Source organism: Echinops telfairi, unplaced genomic scaffold (assembly GCF_000313985.2).
Source record: "Echinops telfairi isolate 266 unplaced genomic scaffold, ASM31398v2 ScPeMD7_7469;HRSCAF=8507_1, whole genome shotgun sequence".
NCBI classification, from domain to species: domain Eukaryota; kingdom Metazoa; phylum Chordata; class Mammalia; order Afrosoricida; family Tenrecidae; genus Echinops; species Echinops telfairi.
The window spans coordinates 100,605,084-100,626,284 of NW_022111373.1; the positions used below are offsets into that span (position 1 = coordinate 100,605,084).

Consider the following 21,201-nt stretch of genomic DNA (forward strand, 5'->3'; position numbering starts at 1 on the left):
ATTTGTGTATTTCAAAAAAAGTGGTGCTGTAGACAAGGACTTTATCTGTGTAAAGGAATCTTGGGGGAACCGTGGGATAAGTGTCAGGCTGTGACCTGAAAGGTTCTCTCTTCTCTCTCTCTCTCTCTCTCTCTCTCTTTTCTCTCACTGCCATTGAGGCAATGCTGACTCATAGCGACCCCCTGTGGGTTTACAACTGCTTACAGAAGTAGAAAGCCCAGTCTTTCTCCTGCAGAGCTGGTGGTGGTTTTGACCTGTCCCCAAAGGTAGACAGTTGAAACCCAGCAGCTATTCTGTGGTAGAAAGATGAGGCTGGCTGGCGCCCTCAGAAGTGAGTCTCAGAAACCCTAGGAAGGTTCCTATGAGCTGGAATTGATTCAGTGGCAGTAGGTTTTTGGGTTTTATTTGTGTAATGATGTGTATTGAAAAATACCACATGGAAAATATGGTGACATCTTTGCTAAGTTGAAATTTCACAGATTATATTAAAAAGCATAAATATGAGGGCCCCCCCCCAACAGAAAAAAGCCCCATTGGGCAGAGTTTCATAGTACTTATTTTTCCCACTAAGCGAGTCATCGAGCAACTCACTCTGAGTCAGTGCACCCAGGGGTGTTGCCTGAGACGGTTCTCTCTGGACACACTGAATTTTTTCATCAAATCAGTTTTGCTTGAGCCTCGTTTTGGTGATGGCTGATTTCAGAGAACAACGTGTAGCTGTGAAATTTTGCTTCCTGCTCAGGAACAATGCCACTGAGTGGTGGTGTTGACCAGAGCTCACAGGACAGCACTGTGAAAAAAACTCAAGTATACAAGTGGTTTTCTCAGTTCAAAAGGGTGAAGTGTCGATTGATGATAAAGCTTGTTCTGGACGTCCGTCAAATTCCCAAATGGATGAAAATGTCAACAAACTGTGTCCACTTGTGCTTGAAGACAGATGATGGACCATTGAAGAGATGGGGGTGTTTCCTGGACTGGGTTGGAGCTTGGTTCAGCGAATTTTAACGGAAGATTTGGGAATGAGAAGGGTCACTGTGAAATTTGTGCCTTGTTCTGACTGACCAGGAAAAAGAGTGTCAAGTAGAAACAGTCCATGCTTTGAAAGAACCGCTCCAAAGCAACCCAGACTTTCTTCCCACGGCCATTACGAGTAAGGGGACATGGTGCTACTATTCTTACAGCGCCGAAAGCAAACATCAATCAAGCCAGTGGAAGATGCCATCTTCACCAGGCCCCATAAAAAGCTCATCAAGTGAAATCAAAGATCAAGATGATGCTCTTTTTTTTTTTTCTGATGTGAGGGTGATAGTGCATTTGGAGGTGCTGTCAGCCATCCAAACAGATGAGTTTGAAAAATGTTTCCAAGACTGGGATTGCAGATTTGACCAATGCATTAAATGTAATGGAGAGTACTTTGAAGGTGCTAAGGTTGTTTTGTTTAAAAAAAGTAAACACATAGCTTTGAAAAATAATTCTTTTTTTTTTTTTGGTGCGGGAGAATTGAATGTGTACGGTATTCATAGCAAAGTCAGCAGTTCAAAACCACCAGGTGCCCCATAGGAGAATGACAAAGCTTTCTATTCCCATAAAGAGTTAGTCTCCAAGACCCTCGGGGGCAGTTCTTCTCCGTCCTAGAAAGTCACCAGGGGTCCTAACCGACTCGATGGCAGTGAATTTCATTTGGTTTTGGGTTGGTGACCTCTTCAGATCCGAGGAAAGGTTAAGCCATATTACATATGCAAAGTACTAAACTTTCTCTTCCAAATTCAGATTCACCTTTATTTACCAGTACTGGAGTAAGTTAAACTAAGTTTATTTAATAATTTTATTTTTTTTACCTTTGTGATAGTAAATAGGTAGACTCTTCCTTCTTCTTTCTTGAGGTCATTCATGTACATTGGTGCACCTACTAAGAGTACGTCTGTAATGGTGTCTCTGTCCACATCAACCGAGCAAAGCACACTCCCAAAATAGGAGCCAATCTGGAATGAAAAAAACACCCAGAAACAATCAACCGCAGGATTCCTAGGATATGTATGTGCCCACTATGCCCTGGATATTTTATTCATTCAACTAGCAAAACACTGAGTGCTTACCACTAGCATGTTTCTACAGATAGATAACCTAGTTCCTTACCTCGGATTGTGTTATTATCTAACACCTGGTTCCTAAAATTTTGTACCCACAAAGTCACCAACAAAATGCATTTAAAATACAGTTCCTGAGACTGGTTTACAGAGCTCATCGTGCAATATCTAGGATGCTCTTTAGACAGCATCATTTTCCATAAACACCCCAAGTGCTTCTGCTGTGTGGTTGGTCCAACAAGCATAGTAGGTCCACGAGGGTCAGGGAGCAGAACAGACCACTATGTTTCCACAGTAAAATAGATGATAATAATAACTGGGTTAGGTAAATATGAGAGTTTGGAAATTTGAATGTACATCCCATTGAGTAAGTGCTCCGTGCAAGCCTAACATGTGAGTACCTTTTCAGGATCCAGAAACATATTAAAAAATAATTCCTCCATAAAAGTTTCATGGAGTTCCTGAAAATAACAAAACACATCTTTAAAATATTAATGAAGAGATAAACATAGGTGACCATAGCCAGATTGTGGTCAAGGAAATCAGGTCCTCTGATCTTATTCCTGGAAGTCATAGAGAGTCACAGAGAAGCACAAGGAGGGACACTGTGGTTTCTCCGACTCAAGGAAGGAAACCAATCTCCATCTGTTTTTCGGGGGTCTGTGGTGTCCATTTTAAATAAGTTACGCTTCCATAGGTCACAGTGGCTTAGCACAGAAGCCGGAATCTATCAGCTGACTTTGGTGCTAGCAACAGTTCTTTGTGCAAGGTGGCAGGGACAGAACTGGGAGTTATCATGGATTCTGCCATTCAAGCTATCAGATATCAGTAGACAGTGATAGTTACTTGCTTTTAAAAAGATCAGAGTCAACAGGACGCATTGGCAGGTGGAGATGTGGTGGTTATTAGTTGCCATTGCTTCAGCTCACGGGAATTTCATAACAGAACAAAACATTCCCCAATCTACACCACCTCCATGCTTATTGGGATATTTTAGATCGCTGCTGAGACTATTATATGAACCCATTGAATCGTGGGTTTTCCTCACCTGCATGGACTCTCCACTTTACCAAACATAACGGCCCTTCCTGATGATGTGTCCAACATAACCAAGTTAAAGTCTCATCGTCGTAACATCTAAGAATATCATAAATGAGAATAATGCTATACTTCTTTTTCACTTTCCTTATTTCTCCTTCAGGTGCCCGAATCCCTAGTGTGAGTTGCATACAAAGCAGTGGTTAGGTTCCTGCCATTATGACTAAAGCAGCCAATGTTCATTTAGTCATTGGTGTGGAGTGGAGTGTCCCGAAGCAGCAGAGGCTCTAAGGTCAAGTAGGAGTGGGCGGTCATGTCACTTCAACCCCATGAATGTGTGTAGCTCCTGTCAAAAGGGGAGTGCAGATCTCTCGGGATCCCAGTGAAGATTCTGGAAGTAGGCAAGTCAATTCAGATTATGAGACCCGCCACAGGGCCGGCACTCAATACATGTCAGTTTTCATTTCTACTTCCCCTCCCCGCTTCATCCACCTCAGTTGACTATGATATCAGTTTTGCCCGCTGAACAGTGGGGTTTACCTGGTCTCCTCTGTGAGGCTGAACAACGGTGACGTTGCCACTCTTGTTCACACGGTAGAGCACTATCTGACCAGTATAATTGGCCCGAGGCGCACCGGCAACGAAGTGGAGGTTTTTTCCGGTAGAAATCACAGCCACAGAGTAACCTACGAGGGAAAGGGTCACCAAGCCAGCACTGCTGCGCATCTCAGTCAGGAAAGCTTGTAAAGCGGAGAGCAGGGAATCGAGGTCCTGTTCTCTTAGGTGGGATGCACAGTGTCTACGGGGCCTAAATAAACCAGTGAGTCCATTAAGCTGCTCTTTTTCCCTGACCTCACTGCTACCTATAAAGCAGACACTAAAATTAGGGTTGTCGCCATCAGACCATTGGTGCACGGAAACTCTCGTGTACTTGACTCACAGCTAGCACTCACCAAGTATTTCTTGAATGAATGAATAAACTGGCATAAAAGGTACTGGCCGGTGGAGAGGACACAACATTGGGGGCAAACAGTCCCAGGTTCACATTCTTTCTCTGTCTCCCACGAGGCTCTTTGACTTTGGACAAATTATTTAACGTGGTCCTAAAATGCAAAATGCGGCTAATCAGACGCCCTTCGGTGGTCATTGGAAATATTACATGTTTATGTAATTGTAGCTAGAAGAGCCAGTTGAGGAGCCATCCCATCGCAGGGATTCAGTCAGTGTCTGCTAGTATTATTGGAATAAAAGACCAAGCATTCGAAAATAGTGTAAGACTACCTCTTCCTGCATTGGCTGTTACAAATGCTTTCCATTTTTAAGGACGCCCAGTCACGTCCTCAGGAACGAGAAGCATTTGCGCAGTCAGTAGAGATGAGGGCGCCTGATGAATGTTTCATAAGTAGCTATGCGCTCAGGCCTGGCGATCATAGAGGTAACACAACTATGTGTAATAAATAACAAGAATCAGACGGCAAGTCAAAGGCTTTGCTGAATAGACAGAATCGAGACAAAGCTAGCTTAAAAGAAGAAGACATAACTCAGCTGTCCATGGATTTTTTTTTTAAGGCAGACAAAAAAAAAATGAATTCTACAAAATTTTTATGACTTTTTAAGCTGGGTCAAATGCTTCTGTATCTTACCTAAATATGAACTGTGGTTTCTATCCTGCAGAATCTGCTCAAATGCTTGCTTGGGAAAGATGGAAGTTCTGTGAGACATCTGCTGGACAATGGTTCCACTCCAGTCATAAGCTCCCACTGCACCCAGCATCAGAACATCCTGGAACGAGTGAGAAGTGAGGATCCTTCATTTCTCAAAGGCAAGAAAGCAGGAGAGGCAAAATATTTAAATCGATTCCCTAGATTCGGTAAAGACAACTAAGTATAATATGTATGGATTGCATATTATATATCAGAATTACTTTAATATAGTTTATATTATCTATGTTGTAAATATGTCAATGTAAATAAAAATATTTAACTAGATTTATGCTCAAGAACAAGCCTTCCACTGAGCAGTATCACCAGGACACACACTTGCCAAGACTGAGCCCTTATGAACCTTTAGGTTGGGGCTCAAAGTGAGCCTGGGATCTCAGAAAGGCTTGCAGCTGGACAGACAGAGATGCCTGTGGGGAACAGGAAGTGCGGATGCTCCAGGTGGAGAGAGAAATTTGCTGCTACACTAGGAAGGTCCTGAGAGGCCTTCTTCTGACCTATCGACTTTCAACTTCGTTCTTTCTTCCTGCCTACTCCTCAAATGTCTCCTTACCATCTGTAGCCCATCTGATCTGCTTGGCAATAGCCACAGCTACAAAAAGTAGCTCTGGTTATGACATTCAATCAATTGAAAGGAAAATAAACCATCATCATCTCTGAGTACAGATGGGAAAAGAAAGGCAGATTGCTCTGGATTGGCTCAAAACCCAATGTGAACATTTATTTTTAAGCTTGTTATGTCCGATTTTGATCACAGAAAAACATTTAAGGTATGATTTTGGATCACAAATACAAGCTACTTCGAAAATAAGCAAGCAAATAAATGAGAAAAAAGGGATTTGTGTGCACTATTTTGAGGATGAGACTAAAACAACCATTCCAAAGACTATCCTAAGATCAAAATTCTGAATCGGGGGTGCATGAACAGACTTCAAGGGATGTCTAAAAACCTCATGAAATTGTCTGCAGAACTCTTGGGGTGGCATGAAGTCTTAATACGACTCTTTTACCCATGTCTCTATAACTCCCACCACCTTATAGCTATCTTTGAAGCAGTGGGAGAGAAATCCCAGAACCATTGGATGAAAAGCAGGTTTGAGATCTCTGTCAAAAGTGGTGGAAGCCAAGACCAGATGCACCAGAGGCAGAGGCAAGGGGATCAAACAGAGAAGCAGTGAGGCAAAGCAGCGGGCTGGCTTCCTGGCTCATGAAGGCCAAGGCGAATGGATCACAGGGTTGAGAGGCAGAGAGCTAGAGAGAGACTTGGCTGCTGGCTGAGGAGAGATGCGTGTAGACCAATGACTATAAACCTACTATTGACTGATACTGCTTTGTGGCAATCTATTAGATTTCCTACTGAGCCCCCTAATGGTGAGCCTTGCCTTTGAGTTCTATGTAGCCATGGCAATGAATGATTGATCCCAGAATAGATGTAGCATGGCAGGAAGTCACTACTGATGTCAAAATAGAATAAAGAAGGATGTAGGGTAGAGATATGCCTGACCCTTGTGCCTCACAGCCAGGGGGAAACCAGAGGAGGTCAGCTATGACTACGAAATTATCTGTGGGTGAGTATAATAACTTTATTACTTCTATTTTTATTTTTTAAGGGAAAGACTCATAACTTTATGATCAGCTTTGTCTGATAGTCTAGGAAAGCTAGCCTCTTTTATTCTAGAGACAAAATGAACTGTTCTTGGCTCTTCCATCTGACAATTAAATCCCCTGAGTTCATTATATCCCCTAAATATTTCCCATTGCCACATCTCTTTATTTCTTTCTCTACCTCAATCATAACCTGACTATAATTAGAATTAGATGCCTGGAAGACGATGCTTCTGAGAAAGGAATACGGACTTACTTTGTCCCCTCTCACATTTCCAACCAATTTTTTAAGCCCCTTTGTGTCTCTGTACATAGAATTCAATAACAACCACAAGGACTTGTGTTCCTGATGAACATTGTCAATAATTAATTGATTCAAAGGAAATCCCTGCTATCATCACACCTTAGATCAGCGGTTCCCAACCTGTGGGTCGCCACCCCTTTGGGGGCCGAATGACCTTTTCACAGCGGTTGCCCAATTCATAACAGTAGCAAAATTACAGTTATGAAGTAGCAACAAAATAATTTTATGGTTGGGGGTGACCAAAGCATGAGGAACTATATTAAAGGGTCGCGGCCTTAGGAAGGTTGAGAACAACTGCCTTAGATTAATAGAACGCACTGAAGCACTCAAAGCTTTCTTTAGATAATCCCAATCCCCCTCCCCATATAAAATCCTTGCAAAAGAAGGGGAGGGAAGGCATGTATTAACCTTCATAATTTAAGTGATAACTCAGCAGCGCTGAGAAATTAAACAAGCAAGACCAGGCATCAGAACTGCTGACCACGAAGTGGCAGTTTCCCCCCTCTGATGTCTAAACTACTGTCCTTAAGGCGTATGCCAAGTGCCACGCTGCTTGAGGTCGTCTGCTATACGCACGTTGTGAGGAGAGTAGTCTGCGCTGAACCCCACTTGGGACATTTCCATCTGGAAGTTGTCTCCTTGAACGGTCCCTGGGGGCAGCAAATTCAGACAGTTAGAATTCTGCCCACGCATTTTAAATAAAACATGTAAACACATACAAATATAATATTCTGATGTGCACCCCAAGCTTTGGAGGTGGCAGGTGCTAGGAGGGAGAAATCACCATGGAAGTGTTTAGAAAGGATGACAGAAGCCCCCACTCTTCCGTGGTGGCTTTTGGGTTGTCATTCAACCTTGATGAAGCCTCAGTGCACCACTTAGTGTGCAGCTGCAGCAGCGATCTCTTTAACAAACAACGCCTAATATGATTATTGCTAGCTAGGAGAAGTTATGTATTTTAAATTTGGGTACTAATAAATGAACGAGTGATAAAACAGTTGTCCTCAGCTGCTACCTGAAAGCCAGTGGCTGAGATTATAGCATAGGAAACCCTGTGGGAGAGCTCGATTTTGTCCTGTAGTGTGACGTTGAGTAGAAATCAAGTCAAGAGAACACAACAATAGCTAACAAATACATGAATGTCTTGAAAGCATTGTGTTGCTGAAGTTGGCAGTTCAAAACCGCCACCTGCTTCTCCAGAGAAAGACGAGGCTTTCTATTCCGCCAAAGATTTATAGTCTCAGGAACCCACAGGGCAGTTCTAGTCTGTCCAGAGGGTTACTAGGAGTGGGAAGCAACTCAGTGGCAGTGAGCTGTGTTGTTATTGTTTTTTAAGTGGAAGAACTAAGCAAGTGAGATGTAGTGAAGATCAGGGTGAGCAATATTTGTGTTAATTAATCATCAGCAATCAGAACTCAAGACCGAGCATGAATTTTACCAATTGGGAAGTTAGTTCTATTTCTACATGTATCCTGGCTTCTGTTAGTAACACTATACAATTTGATCAGTACTCATTTTGCATTCCTGGAGCTCTAGTGGTAAAGTGGGCTATGCGTTGGACTGAAAGTCCCAAGGTCTGTTGCTCAAAATCATCAGCGGCTATGAGGGAGCCAAGATGAGGCGCTCTATTCCCGTAAAGACTTCTAGTCTCAGAAGCCCACAGGGGTCATTTGACTCTGTCCTGTAGAGTCACAGTGAATCAGAATCAACTTGATGCAGTGAGCTTGGTTCTGGGTGCTCCATTCAATGTTGTCAAAGCTGTTATGTCTCACTAATTTGGGCAAACTCACTACCATCGAGTTGATGCTGACCTGTAGCAGCCCTCTCGGACAGGGTGGAAGGGTCCCCGTGGGAAGTAGAAAGTCTCATATTTCTCCCATGGAGCCACTGCTACAGTTTCAAACTGCTGATCTTGTGGTTAGCAGCCCAACGTGTAACCACTACACCACTCAGGCCCTCTAATATTGGCAAAAGGGAAGTTACATTCCAGGACTTCCACTTCTATTAATAGAAAATACAAATTTTCTATTTGCATTCTGTAGGGCATAGTCAATTGTTTAGAGTTGAAAAAAGATCATTTTAAATTCAAACAGTGCCCTCCAAAATATGTGACGATGCACTACCATCGAGTCGGTGCCGACTCATTGCATTGGACAGCCAACTGCAATGTCAGCAGTTCAAAACCACCATCTGCTCTGCAGGGGAAAGATGGAGTTTTCTACTCCCATGAAAAGTTATCATCTTGGAAACCCCAATGGGCAGTCCTAACCTATCCTGTAGCATCATTGTGATGATAACAACACACATTATTCAAATTATTTCTAGATAGCTGAAAGATTATATTCTGATTATTCTTATTTTGTGTCACCATAAAGAAGATTAACAATGCTGTATTCACCAAGGACTACAATCAGGAGCTACATTGGGAACTCGGCTGCGGCTGTGGTTGAGAGCTTGGTTTGGCCTGAACCCACCAACTCCTTCTGCTGGTGATAGATGCAGCAGTTGCTTCCACGAAGATTCCGGACTGGGAAGCCAAGGCGCCGGTTCTACTTTATCCAATAGGGTTGCTATGAGTCAAAATTGGCGGGGTGGCAATGGTTTGTTTCGGTTTGAGAACACAATGTTGAAGATGACTTAGCTAACTAAAAGCACTTGCGTGTTAGAGAGCAATGGCATTTCATGGATAGAACTTTCCAGTTGATAACCAGAAGATCAGGATTTTCAAACCATCTTTTAAAAACTTTTAAATAATTAAAAAATTATGGAATCCCCTACCTATTTAAATTATTTAATACCTATACTTTTTTGAGGTCATACTTGATACAAATTTTGTTCTTAATAAATACATGTTCTTCATTGCTGCAAGAGTATTTGAGCTGACCATCACGAATCAAAATTAGGGTTGTGTGGAAATGTTTACTAACAGGAAGAGTGTTTCAGTCCTACACAAGTGAACTCCAGAAAATGCGATTTTTTTCTGCACTGACTAGACGTGTCTAGGGCACATATGTAAATTACTGTATATCTTATACCTCAGATGTATCCTCAAAGACTGAATTCTCAAAATCTTGGCTGTATGTTTTTTTTTCTAATTTTGAAAATATAAACATGCTTGTTGTAAGCAGATTCAAGAATTTCAGAAATTATATGACGCAATATGAAATGATGAAAAAAAACCCGATTTACATTTATTATAGACATGACTAAGTTGTCCCCCTAAAAGGTGGTAGCAATTTATAATCTTATCAACAGTACACGGGCCTCTATTTTCTACACAATCTAAGAGGAAGCGTTGCTTCCACCCTTTAGGCAAAAACGCTGTATCACTTTAATTTGCATGTTTTAATGACTGCTAGGATTCTTAATGTTTTCTTATGTTTCCTAGCCATTTGCATCCTGTTCCCCATCCAATTTTCTTACTAATTCATAAGTGCTTTAAAAAAGGTTTCTTATACATAACACACAATTGAACATGAAGAAGCCAAGTATGTGGTAGAAAAATTTCTAAGTCTTGAAAAAAGTTTCCGGAAAACAAAAAAGAAAAAAGATTATTCTTACCTTCAATGCTGAAAATGTGTTCTCCTAATGTGCCCGCCTTTTCTAGGAGAGCTGCTTCATCAGACACGTTGAAAAAGTATCTTTCTGTTGGCACACTGGCAATTGCTTTAATTTCTTTGATTAAATTTTTAGTGTCAAGAGCATTTCTGTTTAAGTATCCAAGGACCTTTGGATAGATAGAGGAAGAGGGAAATAGGGTCATTACCACTGCACCAGTTTCTCTCGTTCCAAGGTTGAGTCATTTCTGAACACAGTCACCTCTTTGGGAAAGTAAACCAAGCCGTGTTTACGGATCCATCCTGATAAGCCTGAGCATTGTCAAGAAGCACAGCTAGAGCGACCACCTTCTTGACATCTAAGATGTAAAGTCGATGAGAAAGTGCAGCCTTGGAGACCAAAAGATGATTGGCCCACACATCAAAAGGCGAGTGAAAGGGAAGCCACTTACTGCTATGCCAAACCTCAGTATATTGTCATTGTTGCATTGCTCAATCACGGCTTTCAACTTGGAACCATCGTGGGATTCTCCATCCGTCACAACCACCATGACTTTCGTAGCCCACTGTCGTCCGCCAGCAGCTGCGGAATAAGCAAAATCTCTGTGGAGAGAAATCCAAAAGATACACTCAAAAGAGGAAGTGAGGATATGGACACCATTTTTGAAAGATATACAGGAAAGTGGCTTCTTTGACTCGAACCAGCTGTAACTTAGAGTTTCTCTTTATGTCACTTCTAAAGACACATCTAAGTTGGTTTTAATGGTAACTTATCAAAAAAATACAAAAGTTTGAAACTTTCATGGCATTAAAGATAATGTATATGAGTTCCACAGTGTGTATGTACACTTATGGCCAGAATATCTTGAATTATCATCTGATAAGAAAATGAAATTCATTAATACTAATCAATAGAGTAAATATATTCCTGTCACCAATTGTACTCAGTGGGCTTACAGTTATGTTTATATATGTATATAAATTTTAAAAGAATAGATAAACATAATAGATAAAAATCAAAGAGTTTGAAAAGAAAAACTCTTTGGTAGTTTCTTAGAAAACTAAGCATAATCTTTCCATTTGATACAGAAATTATGCTTTTTGGTTTCTTCTGAAATGAGTGGAACATATACGACCACATAAAAATCAGCCAAGAAATGTCATAATTCCTTCAAATTCGAAGCAACCAAGATGTACCTCAACAGGAGAAAGGATAGACATTCTTTGGTGCATCCATACAATGGAATGTGATTTGATGATGAAAAGCGTATTGTCATAAAAATACATGGAGGAAGCTTACATGCTTATTAACAGGCAGAAAAAAAACTACACACACACCTGAAAAACTACATGTACTATATTATTACAACCATAGGAAATCCTACAAAATTCAAAATCATAGACTGGAAAGAACAGAGATTGTCATGAGTTCAAGTGGGTGGCAGGGGAGGGAAGAATAGGTGGAGCACAGAAGATTTTTAAGATGGTGCAATATTCTGTATGCATTGCCATTAAGCATTTGTCCAAGTTCATTGAGCCGTCCAACAGGAACAGTGGATTCCAATGTAAACTATGGACTACGAGGTTGCGGTTAGGTTCTGCAAAGTTGGTTCCTACTCATAGCAACCCGATGTAGTAGGAGACATTGCCTAGACTTCATAAGCACTGTTGTGCTTGAGGTCATTGTCACAGCCATTCTGTCAATCCATCTTGATGTGAGTCTTCTGCACTGACCCTCTCATTAACCAGGGACTGATCTCTCCCCTTGAAGTGCCCAAAGCAAGTCATGCCCTCCACCCTTTGAAGGAGCATTGTGGCTGTACTTCTTCAAGACACATTTGAAAATTTTTCTGAAAGTCCACGGTATACTCAGTATTCTTCACCAATATCACAATTCAGATATATAAATCCTTCTTCAGTCTTCTGTAGTCATTGTGCAGCCTTCAAGTGCATAGGAGGCAATATCTAAAACTGATCACATGGCTTTCCCCCTAAAATATTCCCTATCTTCCTTATTGTAGAACGTAGAAATATAGAGGATGATCCACATTAACCAGGAAGGCAAATCTGAACTACAGTAGCTAAATCAATTGTTTTTGAGTGAAGTATATATATATATACACACACACATACATATACATATGTATATACATATGTATATACATATGTATATGTGTATATATATGTGTATATATATATGTATATATATAAATCATTTTATTAGGGGCTCATACAACTCTTATCACAATCCATACATACATCAATTGTGCAAAACGCATTTGTACATTCATTGCCCTCATCATTCTCAAGACATTTCCTTTCCACTTAAGCCCCTGGCATTAGGTCCTCATTTTTCCCCTTCCTCCCTACTCCCCACTCCCTATGAGCCCTTGATAATTTATAAATGATTATTTTGTCATATCTTGCCCTGTCCGACGTCTCCCTGAGTGAAGTATATTTTATGATGTACCTTCGATCTCCAAATGATAGCAACCTTTTGAGGACAGAAATTAGGCCTCATTTAGTTTTCATTACCTGTGGTGCTTAGAAGACTAAATGGCAGGCACTCTGTGAACAAAAGGTGAATGGGGAACATGGTAATACTTTCGAAAGAGAGTCTAATTCTTAAATTAGATGTTGTCTATAAACAGACCAAAGCTATAGAGGGAACTAAGTGCTGGGGTGTGTGAAAAAGTTTATTGATTCCCTGGTAATTGTTCCCCCCAAAAAGAAAATAATATTACAGGAGGGAAACTCAGTTTTAAAAAAGTGACTATTGTGTGTGTCCACGATGTCTATTCCAACTCATAGTGACCCTAGAGCAGCGGGTCTCAACCTGTGGGGCGCGACCCCTTTGGGGGTCGAACGACCCTTTCACAGGGGTCTCTTAAGACCATGGAAAACACATTACAATTTACATTATGATTCATAACAGTAGCAAAATTACAGTTATGGAGTAGCAATGAAATCATTTTATGGTTGGGGGTCACCACAACATGAGGAACTGTTAAGGGTCGCGGCATGAGGAAGGTTGAGAACCACTGCCCTAGAGGAAGGAGTAGGACTGGCCCATAGGGTTCCTTAGCCTGATCTTTAAGGAAGCAGATTGTCCGGTTTTGTTTAGGTTTTTTGTTTCTCTCGCATGGAGTGGCTGGTGGGTTCAAACTACGTACCTTTGATTAGCAACCTAGTTCATAAGCATTATGGTATGAGAAAAAAGAAAAGAAAACAAAACAAAACAATCAAACTCCCTGTCATCGAGTCCATGCTGACTCATAGCAACCCTACAAGACAGGGTAGAACTGCCCCTGTGAGTTTCCGAGACGGTCACTCTATGGGAGTAGAAAGGCCTGTCCGTCTCCCACGGAGCGACTGGTGCTTCCAACCCGCTCCCTTAGCCCTGATGCCCCCGGACTCCATTAGTGTTACCAGAGCTCCTCTACAAGACGGTTCCGTTCTAGAAATCCCCCCTCGACAGTGGCCATTCTCCTGGAAAAGAAAGTTTACAGGCTCTCAGGCTCCTTTCAGGGCAAAACGCCACATCCATCGTCTCTGCTGAGAAAGGGGCCCTCCGACGTGCCTCCCTCCGGGGCAGCCGTTCTCTGTGGACACAGCCTCTTCCCCTGAGTCCAGTTTCCGGGATCAGGAAGGGCACTTCATCTAACGGCCATGAAGTTACTGACTTGAAACAAGCACAAACAAATCATCCTCATCTCCTTTGATTAATCTGCTACTCAAACAGGCAGGGAGAATCATGAGTTAGTAGTATAAGAGGCAAATAAAATATATCAATAACTCAACTCCCTAACAGAAGAAAGAAGGGTGGATATAAGAGGAATGACAAAAATAGAAATGACAGGATGTGGTGACTAGCCAGATGTGTGCTCTAAGGAAGGCGTGGAAAAAATGAAGAAAGCTATCCAGTCTTGAGTCTGGATGACTGACGTAGCAGAGGGTAACATGAATTAAAACACTGTTTTAAAAAGGCATTCGCTATCAGCTGGGTACTTGTGTAGATTTGGGAAGGACATTCAGGCTGCCAACAGAGCTATGGGGTAAGGCACACAGGAGAGGTAGTTAACGGCAGGACAGTTGATCTAATTCCTATGAGAGAAAGAGTACCAAAAAAAAAAGAGTAATAAGACTGATGTTTGAGAAATGCAGAGGCAACACTTGTTGACCAAACGTTGACAGGCATCGCAGAAGTCTGCTGTGACGTGGCAGCAGTGTCGGCTAGTGTGGTCATCCCAGTCACGTATCCAGACGCACTGTAAGGGACGCGTCGTCAGTCAGGATCTTAGGGGTGTGGGCTGAAGAGGACCGTGCTTTACGGAAGTGAAGAGGGTAAAGGTACTTTCTCACCGTATCATGGTTGTGGAACAAATTGACAACAAGGTGAAAAAAGCAAGGGCAAGCAAAGGTGAGCGGTTTGTGCCTTTTCTTAAACAATAGGAAAGTGATTCATATTTTTCAAAGGTAACTGGTTAAAGTAGCATGAAGATGAAGGTCAGTGGAGTTGAGAACATAGAGAAACTGGGAAACAAGTCACACGAGGACTAGCTCACACTCCCTAAAGATCATACTGCGTTTAATAAAGCCATTCAATCCCACTCAGGCTCGTAGTGCTGGGGTCCTATAGTCTTCGCAGTGTGTAAGGAAGGGCTCCATTAGTTCATGTTGGCCGGCATGATCGATACTAAGATGTAACTTTAGATGTTTCTTTTCCCCCCACAGTGTTAACTCCATTTATTCATATGAAATTTTAGATAAATCATGTAATACCTTAAAATACCATAGAGATTACCGATTTTTTATTTACATTTTCAAAATCTCTTCTTAAAGTGTTCACATTATATAATGCTTTAACTTTCTTTATTTGTTTTGATTTAATATCTCAGACCCATTTTCTTTGCCCTGACTCTCCTTTTACTGACATACAAGCACTTCCCTCCTATTACACTTTTATTCCATTAACACCACCACTCACCTCGCATATTGAATGGCCTTGAATGTGTTCGTGAGATCCCCACCATGTTGGTATGTGCGGGATGTTGCTTCAATCAATTCCGCCTTGGTTTTATAAGTATTTAAGTTAAACACAACTCTTGGATTATTGCCATATTGAATTAGCCCCACCTTGAAAAGAGCAGAAAGTTAGTATTGGGATGTCACTGAATTATAAATAATTTCTACATAATCAAAGCAATCAGAACCAAGTGTGATCTGCTAGCTTCAGAGAATCATTTTCAATTTTGCCCTTAAAAGTAGTTACGTTTTTCCCATAAAGCTCTGTGGAGCCGTTTCTTCTTCTTAGAGGCCATTAACTAGTATTATCATTAAGCAAGACCATTTCCAGGGCTTACACTTTGGTCCTTGAGATGAATAATTACAGAGTAGAACGGTCCTATTATATTTTAATATAAATGGATACTAGAACAAGGCTCATAATAGGAGGGTTAAAATGATATAAGTAAATGTTCTAATTATATATGAATATAAACCTACAAACAATTATAAAGTCATAGACAATGAGGGTAATTACATAATAAACATGAAATGGTAGATCCAATCAGAAAGGGTAGGAAACAAAAACCAAAAATATTGTAATAGGTGATATTTAGTCGTCTTGTAGAAGCATGTAGCTTTGCTCCTAAGTTGTGGTTGCCTACCTCAAGAAGATATAAAAGCACGTTAAAGACTTGTTAAAATATAGGGAGTCATAGAAATACTTGAAAAGACTTGTCCTGTGAAGTGGAGAGAAGTATTTGCAACAGAATAGGATGAAAGACTATAAAGTAATAAATGGTAAAGTTGTAACGTCTTTAGACATGTTTATGCATTTCTCAGAAATTATCGAGGATTTTTATTCCACCAGCATGGTATAAGCAAAAAGAATACTCTATTAGTTCAGGTGGACATCAAGAAAATATTGAATTTTACAACAGAGAGATAATGTCGTGGGTGAAGGTGGAAAAACAGCAACTAAAAGAAAGAGTCCCCAAACTCCTGAATCTGCTGCCAGACACAGAAATCCAAGTTCAACAGAGCAGCCCTGGGCAAGGTCATACGCAGATGATCATATCGTAGCACAATTTCCAATTAATGTTCAAGTTTACTGTCAACCTAATTCATATTAGGATGGAACACATGTAAAATTTAAGACTTCATATGTAACAATAATTCCTCAAAACGGAATTTGTAGCGCAGTGTATATGTTACTGATTTTATTACCTGAATCTTTTTAGGGCCAATATCTAGACCTTGTACAAATTTTTCCAGAAAATTCTTCACTGCGTCCCATGGGTAAATACTATTTGATTCATCACATACAACCACAACATCTATAAGGGAAGGGCAGGCTGCAAAGGAAAAGTTGAAAGAAATAGATTTCCATAGGTAAATAAAACTTCAAAGTAAACTAAACTAATTGCCAGAGTCAATTCCACATCAGGGGGACCCCTTTGTCTCAGAGTATAAGTGTACGATTTTCAGGCACCCCTGGCTGTATGCTTCAACCTGTGCACCACCCAGGGATTCCGAATCAAATGTTATGGCCATATAAAATTGAAACTTCAAGTAAAATGTAGCTGGGGGTTTGGGTGGCACTTGTTGATCATTTTCTCCCCTCCTTTGGTGGCATGGTGATTACGCATTGGGGATTTAATATGCAAAGTCAGCTGTTTAAAACCACCAAAAAGAGTTATGGTCTCAGAAACCCAGAGGGGCAGTTCTACCCTGTCCTGTAACGTCGACAGGAGCTGGATCGACTCAGTGGCAGTGAGCGTCTCTGTTGCTTTAACTCTACGAAAGGATCCATCCCTCTGAGTGTGCATTACTTACTCTGAACGGCAGGTGAAAAGCTGGCCAAGTGCTGAAAATTGGGACTGAACTCCGAACAAACACCGGTTGTGTAATACTGATTTCCACACTGCTGTGCCCACAGGGGACCACACGTCTTAAAACAAAATGAAACGAAAGCCATGAGAACAATGAAAACACAATGACCTTGCTGGAGCGCTACTTCTCTGTTTGTGAAACTCGGAAATCATTCCTGTTCTTTAATAAGATGTCCAACATTGTCAACTTCTGAATCCACAATTTAAAAATGCCTTTGACTGAATGTGCATGGAGCAGGCAGACACAGGTTGTGGGTCAGGGCGCTGGCAGAAGTGCGGTGTCCAATGACCTTGGATGAATGGCCGCAGAACTGTCAGGGCAGATGTCAACATTGGGAGGAGACCACCCATCAACCCTAGAGAAAAAGGGCATTTCCTTCCTGGATAGCACCCAAGAGAAAAACAAGAACAGGTTCGTTTTGTGTGTGTGTGGCTCAGTTACCTGGGCCTCGAGTACCTCGGCAGAAAAATGAGTCCAATCCTACCAGGATTTCAAACAGTTCATGGAAAAAGGAATTGTAAGATCATGGAAACTTGTTGAAGCCTCGTCATATTTCCTACCTTTTAAGGTTGTTGTGAGGCGTACATGGGTCCCTAGATATGAAATACTGAACAGTGCCAAGTAGATACTACTGAAACCAAACCAATCACAGTGGTTGGATAGATGTTTTGTTAGTAGCAACCCTACCCGAAAGGTAGGATTTCCTTGGCTGTCAACCTTTACAAAAGCAGATGGTCACATCTTTCTTTCAAGGAGCAGGTGGTAGATTTGAATCACTGATATTCTAGATAGTTGCTGAGCACTTATTACAGAATCCATAGCATTCCTTGCATAAACAATAAGTGCTATCTAATTGTCAATCTAGTATCACTAGCAGAGCTGTGGTTGACTGTTACATTCCTGCTGTGCCCGCCACTCATGCTTTAGGAGAACCCATGAATCCAAGCAGCTGCATGGACTGCTGAGGGGAACCAAAAAGATGCTCTGGGCCAGGTAGAGACAGCATGATGAACTGAAGAATCCAGGCCTTCTATACAGAGCAGGCCACTATGGCTCCTGCCCACCCACCAGGGTTAAATAAGCCCTGTGTTCCTGAGTCTGCCAAGTTTTCAAGAATATTCAGTGAGATAAATTTTTTTCTTGTTCTTTTTTTTGTTTTGTTTTTCCAGTGAGATAAAATTTGAGAATTCAAAATTCAATGCAAACAAATGACCGAAACCCCACAAACAATATTCCATTGGTTAAATGAACACAGATGAGGTTCGTGGACTGTCAGTTTCCAACTTTGCTATACAACGCCCCACCACAGAGTTGATTCTAATCATAGTGACCCCATAGGACAGCATAGAATTGCCCCCGTGGGTTTCTGAGACTGTAACTCTCTGTGGGAGTAGAATTTCTTTATTTTGAGGACTTCCAACCAGTAAAAAAAAGGAAAAAGCCCTAGATTCTGATTTATACCATCTATGTCATGTAGGCCAAGGTAAAAGTGCTCCCTATGGTTTTAGTTTTTGGAGGCGGCACTTTTAGGAGTTGATCACCAGGCCTTTGGGCCGAGGTGCCTATGAGTGGACTGTATCCTTGAACCTTTCAGCTGAGTTCATTCCTCATTTGCGTTACCCAGGGCTTCCTTCCTTGAGAACATCAAAGCCCTCTTATGTCCACTCCCTAAAACAGGGAGTCCTCGAAGCTGGCTGCCACTTTCTCCCTTACAAAGAGTCATGAGAGCTCCAATTCATAATGTCTCCATTAGCCCAATGCCAGTTCTCTCCAGTAAGCAGCACTTGAATACCAGGAACTGCTAACTAAATGACAATGAAATCCATGCAAACTGTGGTCAACAGTGGAGCAAAGAATGGCAAAACTACTAGATATGAAAGAAGTGAAATTAGAAAGAGAAGTCTAGTCAAGATCCTTCCAAAGTGCACCCCAAGTCCACATCGAGTAAAGCTGCAGAGCAGTTACAGAAGGGACTTTGTAAGGGGAACTGGATGCAGCTGTCCTCCTATCTCACGCTCACTGCGTAAGGCATCATTTTTCTTCCAATAAAACTAGTTTATTTGGCCAGTTAGGGGAAATCATGGCGGATGGCAGTGGACAGCTTATAAAATAACAAGTTCCAATTTTTGATTGCCACGCCCCCCCTAAATTGTTTACTGTAGCACTTCATCTTTTTCATTATCTTTAAAAGTAATAGGTCAGAAAGTTATTTTTTTTTAGCAATGAAAGCAGCATTAGAAAGTTGAAATAAGGAGATGCCAATAGTTAATGCCAGAACTACATTCCTGTTTTAAGCCCAGAATTTCAGAAAGTTAAAAAAAATGTGATGATTCTCTGTCTTTTCCACATCATTCTTTGGCCTTCTTGGGATGGGTGGGCAGCACTTGGTTGATTTTATTTCTTTCTTCTTTCTTTTGCTCCTCTCTTACCCCACTCTTTTGTCAGCTATATTGATTGAAAAATTCTTCTCTCAAAAATCTTGCAATTGTATTTTACTTTATCTGGAGTTACAGATTAAAAACTTTAAAGCATATTCCATAATCCCCAAATCTCAATGGGTTCCTTTCTCTGAATTTATTCACATCCAAAACCAAACAAACAAGCAAATAAAAGTAACCCTATGAGGCTTCGAAGAGATCAGGTATCCGGCATCAAAAAACAAAAAAATCACATCATTGTAAATGAGCGGGAGTGCAGAGTGGAGAACCAAAGCCCATCTGTAGGCAACTGGACACCCCATTAAAGGGTTGCAGGGAGGAGATGAGCCAGTCAGCATACAGTGTAGCAACAATGAAACATACATTTTTCCTCTAATTTTTAAATGCTTTTCCCCCAAACCCCAATATCATGATTCCAGTTCTACCTTACAAATCTGGCTAGACCAGAGGATGTACATTGGTACAGATAGGCACTGGAAAGACGGGGAATCCAGGACAGATGATCCCTTCAGGACCAGTGGTGAGAGTGGCGATACAAGAGGGTGAAGAGAAGGTGGGGTAGAAAGGGGGAACTGATTATAAGGATCTACATATAATCTCCTCCCTGGGGGGTAGACAACAGAAAGTGGGTGAAGGGAGACGTTGGACAGTGTAAGACATGACAAAATAATAATTTATAAACTATCAAGGGATTATGAGGGAGGGGGCACGGGGAGGGAGGTGGGGGGTGATGAGGAGCTGATACCAAGGGTTTAAATAGAGAGCAAATATTTTGAGAACGATGAAGGCAATGAATGTACAAAGTTGCTTGACACAATTGATGTATGTATAGACTGTGATAAGAGTTGTATGATCCCCCAATAAGATGATTGAAAAAATAAGAAAAAGAAAAAAAAAAGTAACCCTATTAATCAAGACTTTGGAAGATAATAAACTATGAAAATGCATTGCAATATTCATTTAAGCACAGAATTAACATGAAAAGCTATACCTAATTTATTTATTGAAAGCCAAGTTGTCTAAACACTACAATCTCATAGTAAAATGAAATGGCATTGTTCAAAATTGTATACATTTTTATAACAATCTAGTTATACACATACATTTAAATGCAGATAGTCAATATTACAGAAAAATCTAATGCAAAGCTAATTCAGCTTTTGAAAACTATTGTAACTGTTTCACATAACTAAAAGCAATATCAAAGGCACCACCACAGAGTCGATTCTAACTCAGGAGACCCCTACCGGACAGAATATAACTGCCCTTGCAGGTTGCTGAGACTGTAAAGCTCTCCAGGAGGAGAAAGCCTCATCTTTCTCCTACAGCGTGGCTGGTGGTTTCAAACTGCTGACCTTCTGGTTAGTCGCTCACTTGTAACTCATTAGGCCAGCAGGGCTCCTGGGCTAAAGTACATTTATTTATTTACTAAAACACATTTAAATGATCTCATGGGAATCTGGAATCATTTGAAGTGTTTGTTTGCCTTTAAGGTTTTGTTTGTTTTTTTCTTGGTGCACAACATTTTTATTGCCATTTTTATATAGTAAATTT

General features: G+C 41.0%; 1 protein-coding gene across 1 annotated transcript in view; it reads right to left on the bottom strand.

Annotated features, from left to right (window-relative positions):
- ITGA2 (integrin subunit alpha 2) overlaps window positions 1-21,201 on the bottom strand; it is a 99,523-nt gene that overhangs the window by 51,622 nt on the left and 26,700 nt on the right. The window contains exons 4-12 of the mRNA XM_004703722.2: window positions 17,153-17,267; window positions 16,544-16,671; window positions 15,300-15,448; window positions 10,765-10,915; window positions 10,317-10,482; window positions 7,332-7,405; window positions 4,769-4,907; window positions 3,666-3,811; window positions 1,839-1,982 (exon numbers count right to left, since the gene is read on the bottom strand). Of these exons, the coding sequence (XP_004703779.2) occupies window positions 1,839-1,982; window positions 3,666-3,811; window positions 4,769-4,907; window positions 7,332-7,405; window positions 10,317-10,482; window positions 10,765-10,915; window positions 15,300-15,448; window positions 16,544-16,671; window positions 17,153-17,267 (1,212 nt within the window). The remainder of the gene's footprint in view (window positions 1-1,838; window positions 1,983-3,665; window positions 3,812-4,768; window positions 4,908-7,331; window positions 7,406-10,316; window positions 10,483-10,764; window positions 10,916-15,299; window positions 15,449-16,543; window positions 16,672-17,152; window positions 17,268-21,201) is intronic.